General features: G+C 38.1%; 1 protein-coding gene and 1 pseudogene across 1 annotated transcript in view; one reads left to right on the top strand and one right to left on the bottom strand.

Annotated features, from left to right (window-relative positions):
* LOC124722119 (protein Hook homolog 3-like) overlaps positions 1–12,960 on the top strand; it is a 209,422-nt gene that overhangs the window by 57,791 nt on the left and 138,671 nt on the right. The window contains exon 3 of the mRNA XM_047247325.1: positions 1,665–1,737. Within this exon, the coding sequence (XP_047103281.1) occupies positions 1,665–1,737 (73 nt within the window). The remainder of the gene's footprint in view (positions 1–1,664; positions 1,738–12,960) is intronic.
* LOC124723780 lies at positions 12,746–12,863 on the bottom strand (annotated as a pseudogene).

Here is a 12,960-nt window from a genome sequence, read left to right as displayed (position 1 = left end):
TCTTCTTCAGAGATGCTAGGATGACCTGCCCGGTGCATGTCTGCCACAGTTTGCCGACCTTCGTTGAAGGCTTTTACCCAAAGTGCCACTTTTATGTACAGCAATGCCGATTCCCCACATGCCTCTTGAAGACCTTGATGGCTCTCTCGTGCTGTATGACCTCTGGCACATTCAGTCTTGATCCAACTCCGTTGTTTCTGTTTCGAAAACATAGTGACACCATTACGTTAGACTGCTCACTCACAAGTGACTGTGTTTCCCTCAATTGTGCACACGCCGGTGATGTGGGACGAGCAAGTCCATTTGCTCGGAGGTAAGGTAGGTATGTCAACAACATGTGCTATCAGCAACAATAGTAGATTCCATTGCCTAATGTCTCCACAGCAGTGTTGACAAGTTCCAACCTACATAGGAACATGAAGGAAAGTGCAAGTCTAAGTAATCGGAGGTAAACAGAAGACTACGGGAAACTGCTACAGAAAGAATTGAAATAACATGACTGTGCCATATTTCCTGTGAGTCTCTCCCAACAATCAAAGGGAAAACAATGGATCCAAAATTAAGAACTAGTAGCCATTCCCAAGTACTTACATACACTGCTGACAGAAAGGTGAAGCTCATAGAAGACATTATTGAATACCAATGTAACTCCATACACATACACACCATTGACAGGTATGTAAATGATTAGAGTTGAAATTCTTTTTGACAGGTAGAATGACCACTGGAGTGCATTAGTGTTGTTACTAGTCAGTGATAGGGTATACAATGGGCATAAACAGCGTTAGATGTTCAGTGATCACTATGGACACAGAAATACTGTGTACTCAAGGGAAACAGCATTATCAGAACCTTACATAATTTAAAGGGGGCGTTATTGTGGGCCTCAATTTGGCTGGTTGGTCTGTTGCATCTGAACACCACAGTGTTTTCCTTTAGCAAGGGCCAGTGACTTTCTTTGTAATACCAGTAGTTCCAAATAATGCCAGTTTCTATTTCTTCCATAATCAAATAGTACTCTCAGCTTCACTGAACACTCATGCTATCCTCCTCTTACCATATTTTTAACATAAAGAATTACTTTATGCTTGCAAGTAGCATCATATGAGGTTCTTCTCTGCTTGTCTTCCATTTTGTGACCAGCTAATGCAAACACACTACACAGTAATAGGCCAACAATACTGTAACAAAGTTGAGAATTGCGCCAGTGAATTGTGATGTAAGAAACAATACTAAAGTTTCAGTTACGTTGCCAGTGAACAATGGATTCAAGTTTGTACCTGAATGTAATTTGCCACTGAATCTTATGCACACCTCTATTTTGAATACTGCATGTGGTAAAAAAAAGTGTGCATGAGATTTGCATTCAGTATGGTATTTACATTCTGATGTAATCATTTGTCATCCTTAGAATTATCCTTTGTAACTTAACTAGGATTTATTCTGTGTGGTTCAGCATAATTAATGCTAGGTTTGGCATAATGAATGTAAATAAATTGCTATGATAGCCTTTAATTACAAAAACATCGTGGGAACGTGATTTCATTGTGCTAACAAATACTGTCTTCAGTTTCCCGGTACTTTAACATGCAGTTGTTGATTGTGTACTATATACAGCAGTTTTTTTGAATGCTCTATTTTGATATCTGCCTGTTAATTTTCAGTGCACCTGAATGGTTTACTGAGTCATGGCTGTCAAAGATCAAAACAGATGCCGGTAGTAATTGGCGACTTAAGGTGAGATCTTATTTTTGCAAAGAAATTACCTTTTTTCAGTTGTCTTTCTCTGCTATAATCCCCAGATTTGTTGGCAACCATCATCGTTCCAAGCCATAGAATTCATACTTCTCTTAAAGATATGAAAAAAGAAAGATTGTTATCATTGCCACCTTAATGAAATGATCGTTATTGACTGGTTTCCCATGGTAAACTTAATGTTTCTTGGTTGTGTCTTTTATTCTACACCCAGTCCTTTGAATGTCACCGGTTAATTAAATTCATTTTCTTAAATTTGAATATGTGGTGTTGAAGTCTAAATGTGCACAAATTGGATACATCTTGTATATTATAGTTCTTGTTGTAAGATAACACTAAGAAGTTTGATTGTGTTGCCACCATTAGAGTAAGTGCCTGTTCCCTCTTTTTCCCCACTTTTCTTTACTGTTCATTTCTCTTGTGTTCTTTCCAGAGCTTCCTGTACAATGATCTGTCAACTGGATGTAATAATTTCACATATTACTTGCTTGAAATTTTAGGTATACTGTTTTTCTCCTTAATGCCACTACTGGCACACAATTTTGCATAAAAAGCAGCAGTTTCATTGTGACATAAATTTATGAATATAATACTGTAGATAGAATAAAGAAATGATTGCAGTGGCTCGGGGGTGGGGAATTGACACACATATTATCCGTGTCTGAATCATGACTCCTACTACAAAAAGTATATGGTGTCCCATTAGGTCCTCTGAAGCTTTAGCTAACAGGTCATGAAAACATTGAGACATTTATTTATTTACTCATTCATTTGTCCACTTGTAATCTTAAAATGATATAGAATTTGTTATCATAATACAATGCAAATACACACAAAATATGTAAGTACACTTTAAACAGATTAGTAGGATGCATGCTCAGCCATGGCCTTGGTGAAGGAACCATCTCAGCATTTTCCAGAAATGACTTTTGAAAACCCATATCAGAACGGCCAGACAGGGCAAGCTCCATTCTCCTGAATATGCGGTCTGTGTCTTAACAACTGCACTGCCTCATTTGGTTGGTCCCTTTTGTACAATATTCTTTTGATGTAAACACACTATTGGCTCTAGAACCACAAACTTGTGGTATTTTATGCTAGGTTTCCTCACAAATCAGGAATGCCATCAGCTTCATGTTTTTTATGCAGTCCTTTGTTTGGCTCAGTTGATTCTGGTTTGATTGTGAATGCCACAGGAAAAGTATGAATTGTATGTTCTGAGAAGATCCTTTTGTAGGCCTGCACTATTGAAGGTTATACCAAGCCTTGTGTGTAGCCTGTTTATCTGATAGTAATGATCAGAATGGCCAGGATCTGTTATAAATAATTTAAAACTTTCCCTGTAGATATCTGTAAGTACAGGGTGTAAAACTGATGCTGTAATTTTTGGTACCCTAGTACTAGTGTTTATCCTTTGTGCTACACGAGAAGTGCTCCAAATGTTTAGGAAGTTATTACTAGTGTTACCCTCAACACCTGAGTTAATATTCATGTCTCCACGTAATATTATGGTAGATTTGGGGGCTGAAACTATTTCCAGGACTTTAAAAGAAAGTGCTCATATTACCACTAGGTGAGCAGTACAACCACAGAATGATTAACTTTTTATAAATGTCTAGCTTTATTAGTTCAGTGGCTGCCTATTCAAAATTTTTATCTACACCAATTGTGATCCAGTCTTCGCTAGCTTTTTGGATTTGTGCCGCCCCTGATATAAATACATGATTCCCACTCTTCAAGGTAGTTCTACAGTAACAACTTGCACATTCATATGATGATAGCACAATATGCTATATTTCATTATCTGTACACCAGTGCTCTGTAAGGCATACCACTGTGCTGTTCAAACACTGTAATTAAACTTCAAGCTTCTGTACTTTCATTTCTGTGGGGTTTTTGCATGCTGGTGTGGTACATTTTATTTTCTCTGTATATGATGAATAAATCTCTAAACTGGTTGGGATATTTTTATTGAAGGGGAGTCTCTTGTCATGGTTTACCTTGAAAAAGACCTAGTTCTCCTACCCATGGCAGTAGGTATTTGACTATGTTTGCCCCCTCACCCACCTGATATACTTTCACAAATTAACTCCACCAACCATGATGTGTACTCATGTTGTAAACTTTCTGCTTTGTATAGATGAGTTTTACTATCCTGAAAATTTACTGCTTTCCACACCTATGTGATGGATAGTGCCTGGGTCCTGAGAAAGTTCTTTTTCATGTCACTGTGCAGTCTTGTTGTTCTCGACCCACTGCCATTGTCATGTTATGTCATGTATGGTGGCTCCCGAGGCCACCATACTGATAGGATGGGAGAAGCTGCAGTAAATGAAGTCGGGATCTTTCTAATTCTGGCTCGGTAATGATTGTATTTATTCCGAAGGTAGACTATTGCCTGTCTCCGTTCACAATAAATATGTCCCTCACATTTACAATAATTATTGGCCCATATCCTTGCTTACAGCATTCTCAAAAATCTTAGAGAATGTAATGTACTCAAGAGTTGTTAGCCATCTCAACAGTTATGGGATACTTAGTAAATCACAGTTCGGATTTCAAAAATGCTGTTCCACTGAGGCAGCAATATACAATTTCACTGTCCGCGTAATAGAGTCTTTAAATAGTAAAATGTCACCAATATGAATTTTCTGTGACTTGTCTAAAGCATTTGATTGTGTGAACCATGACATTATGTTATAGAAATTACAATTCTATGGTATAAATGGAATAGCATATGAGTGGTTTAAGTCATACCTACAGAACAGGAAGCCAAAAATTTCCTTATACGGGTCAAGTGATTTAAATAAGTTTGCCACTTCATCGAACTGGGGTGAAATTACATTAGGTGTTCCACAGGGTTCAATCATGGGTCCCCTTCTGTTCTTGACATGTGTGAACGACGTCCCTTCCTATCTGAAACAGGAAGCTGAACTGACACTGTTTGCTGATGATACAAGTGTCATTATTAATCCAGTAAAAGAAAGTCAAATTGAAAATGATACAAATAAGGTCTTTGGAAAAGCCATTAATTGGTTTTCTGCAAATGGGCTTGCTCTAAACTTTGAAAAAACACAGTACATCCAATTTTCTGCTGCAAAAAGTACAATTCCGTCAATAAATATAACACATCAACAGAAGTCAGTAGACAGGGTAGAGCATACTAAGTTTAGGGGGGTACATATAGATGAGAATCTTAATTGGAAAATTCCTGTTTTGGATCTCCTAAAGCAACTAGGTTCAGCAACTTTTGCGATCAGAATAATTGTCAATTTTGAGGATATAGAAATTAGTTAGCTAACATACTTTGCATGCTTTCACTCTCTGATGTCACACAGAATAATATTTTGGGGTAACTCAACATTTTAGACAAAAAGTATTCACTGCTCAAAAGAAAGTGGTTAGAATAATGTGTGGGGTTCATAGTTGCACATCTTGTAGGCATCTTTTAAAAAGATTGGGAATTCTTACTACAGCCTCACAATACATCTACTCACTAATGAAATTTGTTCTCAACAACATGGACCAGTTTAAAAACAACAGTGACATTCATGATTATAATACCAGAAAAGAGAAAGACTTATACTATCCTTTGCTCAACCTATCTTTGGCACAGAAAGGGGTAAAATATGCTGATGTAAAAATTTTCGACAAATTACCAGGTGAAATAAGGTGTCTGACAGACAGCAGTAATAGCTTCAAAAATAAATTGAAATCGTATCTCCTTGACAACTCCTCCTATACCATAGATGAATTCTTGAATAGGAATAAATAAATCTATAAATATAGTATATGCATTTTGTGCCATTTAAGGGAATGGGGTAAATAATAGAAATATTGGTCTTTAACTCTGTATTTCTGTATATTAAAAAAATTTGTTTCATATGTGCATTTCTTGTGCACTTGACATGCTCCACATCATAATGGCTACCATACCGTGCGATTGATCAATGGAACACACAACCAACTAACTAACTAACTACAGTGGAGACTCCGTTTCTCCATTTCTTGTTGATTTGTGTGGTTTAACATTAATGTCCCTCCCCAGTTGTTTCATTGTTCAAGTATCGCCATTTTTATGGCTTGTAAGTAACTGTCATTCACCACTAAAACCCTCATGTCTTCCTATAGGCATTATTTAGGTTTAAAAAAAAAAAAAAAAAAAAAAAAAAAAGTTATTGATTTCCCACTGCCAGAGTCTGAACATACTTCCAGAAATTACATGAGTTTGTAGTTATTAGCTAGTGGCTACTGCCCAGTGATAGTTTAACAGTGTTATTGTCCTTCTGATGGAATGTCTTTGTATCTGTTTGGTCCAGGGAAAGAAACGTTATGTGGCATCAAGTTCAGTGACAGCAAAGAGACTGAGGGAAAAGTACAGAATTGACTTGGCAATCATGGTACAGAATTTTTCACTGAGGGTATAAGAAGACTTGTAAGAAAATGGGACAAACGCATAGAGCCTGGTGGCAACCTCATACGTAATTTAATCTGCCCCAAAGTTCAATAATTTACGTACCTCCTGTCAGCGTTATCTAGATTCACAGTTACAAAATTTTGTTGCTGCTGCTGCTTTTATGGCAATATCAAATGGCTTTTGTGATTCTTTTTCAAATTTTGAGTAAATATAGTGTTTGCAAGATATTTCTCTGGTTTTGGAAGGACATCTATACTGCATAAAAAGAGCATACACTGTTAATTACTTTTGTGTTGTTGCTAGCAGCTGCATATCGGATACAATGTGGCAGTTAATTTTTATATAATTAAGTATTCAAGTTCCAAGTCGTATTAATCTCATTCCTTGTGCGCTCCAAAAGTGTCACCTTTTTTTTTCAAATGTTTTAATATCTAAAGTGTCTGTAATTTTATTAATTGCTAGCTCAGGAACTGAATGCTATGACTAGGCTACAGATTCTTAATTCGTAAAGAGAGCTTTTTAGCCACTTAAAATAGGCTCTTTCAGTAGCTCATTTAGGCTATATAAAACCTAAAATAGGTCCTAAAAATATTATGCAGAAAAACTAAATATGATGTAAAATACACAGTGTTGAAATATAAGCATATTATTATTGATTAAAAATAAGGAAAATGAAAATTTGCACAATTGCACAACACAGCAAAAATTACAGTACTTTAATGTTCAAATTGACCCCCAAACCTTTTCAGTTTTTCCAAGATAAAAATACTGTATAAAACACATAGCCACAAATTGAAATTCGTGTAATATGTAATTTAATAAATGCTGGCTAAATCAGTTGTTTCAAACATTCATATCATAGTTGGGTTCACAGTAAATAACTAATACCTTTTCTGGGTTTTCCAGAAGAAAACTACTGTGCATGTTTATCAGTATTAATTTATATACCAAAAAAGAACGTTCTATATCAACGGGTGTGATGTAGGCATGCTTTACTTTTGGCACACATGTAACAGGAATGCTGCAATAAGGGGAGCTTGATTTCCCACTAAGTATGTATGCTGCTGCTGCATGTGAGTCCTTCAGGCTGGTGTTCTTTCCCACAATTCTTTCCCATTTTTACCCATAATTTTTCTCCCGCTTCACCTGACCCTTCATTAATTTTCTTTTTAACTTCCTCCAGCAAAGAAATAACTTTTCCATATGTCGTACAGCGCAGAAAGTCTGGCAGCCAGTATTATACAACTATACCTTGAGCTGTTACCAGCATTTCCTTCTGTTGAACTGCTGGTGCACTGAAATTAGAAGGCATATGAATATCTTTCTTCATGGAATCAGGCAGCTGGCCAGGATTCTATAAGTTCATTCTTCCCACTTTAGATTCTTGTAAGCAATTTTTAGCTTTTGAAAGTACAAGAATTTTGTTATATTAAATAAATAGATACCTTTTAGGATTTTAAAGCTAAATAGGCAAAAATAGGCATTAATGTTGAAATAGCATTTTAGGTGCTATAAAATTGTTGGTTTTGAGCTTAATTAGTCACAAAACACATAAGTGCAACTTTATTTACAACTAGGAACTCGGGAAAAGAATAGGTTTTAACCTAAAGTTCGACAGTCTAGCTATGACTCTCACTCATATCCTGTGTGAAAATGGTGAAACTGCTTATTTGACTCCTCATTGGAATAGTGTACTCTTCTGAAACATTGCACATTCTACTTTTAAAGCCTTTCTTATTGTTACACTAAACCACATTAGAGCAAAATAATTCAGTGGTGTTCTCTATCACTGTAATTCTACAAGCTTAATTTACTGTTACATAAAATGAGTATATGTTCTCCTTAAGCAATTTCTTGTCCATAATGCATGAATAAAGCAGAATGGAGTTGACAGTTCCCAGGGAGACCACAAGTGTGGCCATTGGGTTGAATCCAGGTTAATGCTGGCATTACTAGTGTTATACAAATATATTGTATCAGGGATACAAACAGAATCAGTAAAACACTGTGTGCTTGATACCCACTGTAAGCTAGCTGTACATTTGTATCTACACTTTCACCTTCACCTACACCTATTTCTGCATAGATATTTGCCATATCACTGGACAGTGCATTGCAGAGAGTTCATTGTACCATTACTATTTATGCCCTGTCATTTTCCACTCGGAATTGGAATGAGGGAAAAATGATTGTCTGTATGACTCTGCACAAGTACTAATATCCCTTAGCATTCACTGGCAATGGCGGCAGCTCCACATGCAACACACTTTTAGCACTTTATGTGTTATCTTCTTATTGTAACGAGCTTACTTATAGACCTTCTTGATTTTCTGTAACTTTATTATTTGAGATATTTTCACAATGCTTTGCACACTCATACAAAAACTCAAAAAGTTTTTTTAGGCATTCACAAATGTTCGTTATTGTCCCTTTAGTGATTCGGCAGACATCAAGCCGATAATCAAGTTCCTCCCACACTCGGCGCAGCATGTCCCCATCAATGAGTTCGAAAGCATCGTTGATGCGAGCTCGCAGTTGTGGCACGTTTCTTGGTAGAGGAGGTTTAAACACTGAATCTTTTTTCACATAACCCCACAGAAAGAAATCGCATGGGGTTAAGTCACGAGAGCGTGGAGGCCATGACATGAATTGCTGATCATGATCTCCACCACGACCGATCCATCGGTTTTCCAATCTCCTGTTTAAGAAATGCCGAACATCATGATGGAAGTGCAGTGGAGCACCATCCTGTTGAAAGATGAAGTCGGCGCTGTCAGTCTCCAGTTGTGGCATGAGCCAATTTTCCAGCATGTCCAGATACACGTGTCCTGTAACGTTTTTTTCGCAGAAGAAAAAGGGGCCATAAACTTTAAACCGTGAGATTGCACAAAGCATGTTAACTTTTGGTGAATTGCGAATTTTCTGCACGAATACGTGAGGATTCTCTACCGCCCAGATTCGCACATTGTGTCTGTTCACTTCACCATTAAGAAAAAAATGTTGCTTCATCACTGAAAACAAGTTTCGCACTGAACGCATCCTCTTCCATGAGCTGTTGCAACCGCGCTGAAAATTCAAAGCGTTTGACTTTGTCATCGGGTGTCAGGGCTTGTAGCAATTGTAAACGGTAAGGCTTCTGCTTTAGCCTTTTCCGTAAGATATTCCGAACCGTCGGCTGTGGTACGTTTAGCTCCCTGCTTGCTTTATTCGTCGACTTCCGCGGGCTACGCGTGAAACTTGCCCGCACGCATTCAACCATCACTGCAGGCCAACCCATTGATTTCCCCTTACAGAGGCATCCAGAAGCTTTAAACTGCGCATACCATTGCCGAATGGAGTTAGCAGTTGGTGGATCTTTGTTGAACTTCGTCCTGAAGTGTTGTTGCACTGTTATGACTGACTGATGTGAGTGCATTTCAAGCACGACATACGCTTTCTCGGCTCCTGTTGCCATTTTGTCTCACTGCGCTCTCGAGCGCTCTGGCGGCAGAAATCTGAGGTGCGGCTTCAGCCGAACAAAACTTTATGAGTTTTTCTACGTATCTGTAGTGTGTCGTGACCATATGTCAATGAATGGAGCTACAGTGAATTTATGAAATCGCTTCAATAATTTGTAATAGCCCTGTATATACTATATCACTTACTTGTATCTCGTTGAAACACAGACATTTCCACCTGGAAGATACAACAACAGTGGAAATGTATAGTTATGTGATAGCCGCATGCTAGCCATTGTTTGTAGAGTCATAGATGTGTTGTAAGCATAACACAAATAAAGCTGAGATATGCCAAACATAACACACTGTGCCACAGATGAGTGTATGACAGATAGTCAGTTACTGTCAGGATATCTCAGCGTACATAGGCCATGAGATATAGCATCCCAGCAGTCGTCCATTATGATGGTTTCAGTGTGCTATCCCAGTGAATTGATCCAGTTCCAGCAGGACCACTCACAGGTTAAGACGAGTTGAATTGTTTAGCAATGGATTTTGCAACTGACTGATATTGACCTGATTGACAGGCCTGTTCGAATGCTGGATTTGAAACCCATTGAAAATTTGTTGGACAAAATGAAGCATCACGTGAACTACTGCTGGCTGACACCAGCCCCTGGATCTGGTGTCAGATGTGTGGGGGAGTCTTGTGGATGATGAGATATATTTCCATAGGCTAACAGTCTCCATGCCTCAATGGATGAGGTAGATGATTGCAGCTGGTTGTGGGCAGACCTCATACTAGCCTCATCCCAGTTGTGAAACTTTCCTCCTGTCACTTTACTCCACTTTATATGACAACATTTGATACAAGTGTGTTTTTTAATTGGAAATCCATATGAAATAATTGTAATTTACATTTTATTTATTGAATTTGTGCTCCCTAACATTTAATACATGTAAATTTGAATATCGTACCTGCTTATCACTTTCATTTCAATATACAAATCCAACCAGATTCTAATAAATATTGTCTGGCAGAATTTAAATGTCTTATTCAGACTCATTACACTTAATAGTTGAATGTATTTTTCCCAGCAGATTTGTAATTTTTCTTACAAGGGAACCTCCCCATCGCACCCCCCTCAGATTTAGTTATAAGTTGTCACAGTGGATAGGCCTTGAAAAACTGAACACAGATCAATCGAGAAAACAGGAAGAAGTTGTGTGGAACTATGAAAAATATAAGCAAAATATACAAACTAAGTAGTCTATGCGTAAGATAGGTAACATTAAGGACAGCGTAAGCTCAGGAGCGCTGTGGTCCCGTGGTTAGCGTGAGCAGCTGCGGAATGAGAGGTCCTTGGTTCAAGTCTTCCCTCTAGTGAAAAGTTTACTTTCTTTATTTTCGCAAAGTTATGATCTGTCCGTTCGTTGATTGACGTTCCTGTAATAAGTTTAGTGTCTGTGTTTTGCGACCGCACCGCAAAACCTTGCGATTAGTAGACAAAAGGACGTGCCTCTCCAATATTCATTAACCTTGTTATTGAAGTCACGAGCTATATTTGCTGGATTCATATTGCCCACGGAATACATCTCACGTATTTAATGCAGTCTCGTCCAAAGTAGCGAACAGTCAACTGCCAACCAGGGAGCCTCGTTAGCAGGAATACTCTCTTCCGTGCGCTGTAGTCGACTGACGTCGTGTGTTTCGATGTTTGTGTAAGTGTAGCGTCCCTATACTACGGCGCAGTTACCTCGCATAGGACGGACGGACGGACAGATAATAATTGTCTGAAAATAAAAAATTAAACTTTTCACCCGAGGTTAGACTTGAACCAAGGACCTCGCGATCTGCAGCTGCTCACGCTAACCAAGGGACCATGGTGCTCCTGAGCTCGTATTATCCTTCATGTTGCCTATCTTGCGCATGGACTACTCAGTTTGTATATTTTGCTTTTTTTTTTTTTTTTTTTTTTTTTTTCATAGTTCCACACAACTTCTTCCTGTTTTCTCGATTTATCTGTGTTCAGTTTTTCAAGGCCTATCCATTGTGCCAACTTATAACTAAATCTGAGGGGGGTGGGATGGGGAGGTTCCCTTGTTAGAGACAAAAATTTATGAGCTGATCATTAAAAAATTATTCTCTCTTACTCACATTCATGTTAACGATTTTTTGTTCTGCATCTGCTTTCCCATTCTGTCTGCTACTTCTATTCATAGTTTTGTCCATGTAAGCAAAACTTTCTCATTGCACTTAATTTGTAGCTGATTGTTTTCAAAATTGTGTGTGATAGTGAATTTTAGTGTTACCAAATAAAATGGCAAAAGTATTACTTTTGAGCTTGGGGCTTACATTTTAGAGTGTAATTGGAAAAAAAGTACACTATTAGCACTATAATTCATGCAAAGAACTGAATAACTATTCAATTAGTTACTCACTCTTACATTTGAAATACAAGCTATGTAAAAGTTAAAATTTTGCTAGAAGTCTGATTGAACTAAAATCATGTACTCCTCAACACAACTATATCCTCTCATTCTCATAAAACCAATGCCCTTAAAATAACTTGGATGAATTTTGTTTAAAATTCTGGGAATTTTTTATACAGTTTTTGTTAGCTCATAGTACAATAGTTCTCTTAAAGACCCCCAAATAATGTGCACTAGCATTGTATTCAAGACATGAGAAGCTACCACAGAAAGGCCTTTGGTACCTACCTACCATGACAGGAACATGGAAAAATATTGTCAAGAATGTGGAAACGAACTCTGGTTCAGCGAGTGATGACCAGATACTTCGACCTTGAGCTACTTGCACAGCGACCTAACACTTTCTTTGAACCACGTGTAGCACGGTTGATCAAATCACTACATATTTCACAACTGCTGTTGAAATCCTATACTTTCATGTATATTGTTAAAAAAAAAAAAAGCACTCCATCTTCAGGCCACAAGTGGCCTACCGGGACCATCCGACCACCATGTCATCCTCAGAGGAGGATGCGGATAGGAGGGGCGTGGGATCAGCACACAGCTCTCCCAGTCATTATGATGGTATTCTTGACTGAAGCCACTACTATTCGGTCGAGTAGCTCCTCAATTGGCATCACGAGGCTGAGTGCACCCCAAAAAACGGCAACAGCTCATGGCGGCCTGGATGGTCACCCATCCAAGTGCCAACCACGCCCGACAGTGCTTAACTTCGGTGATCTCACGGGAACCAGTGTATCCACTGCGGCAAGGCCGTTGCGTGTATATTGTTTAACTGGTATTAATTTCCATTTTTTGTGGAATACATCTCACTGGTATGATAATACGTTGTTGCTATAATCCAGCATGGGCATTAAT

This window comes from Schistocerca piceifrons, chromosome X, assembly GCF_021461385.2.
Source record: "Schistocerca piceifrons isolate TAMUIC-IGC-003096 chromosome X, iqSchPice1.1, whole genome shotgun sequence".
Classification (NCBI taxonomy): domain Eukaryota; kingdom Metazoa; phylum Arthropoda; class Insecta; order Orthoptera; family Acrididae; genus Schistocerca; species Schistocerca piceifrons.
This window is presented reverse-complemented; position numbering and strand designations above follow the sequence as displayed.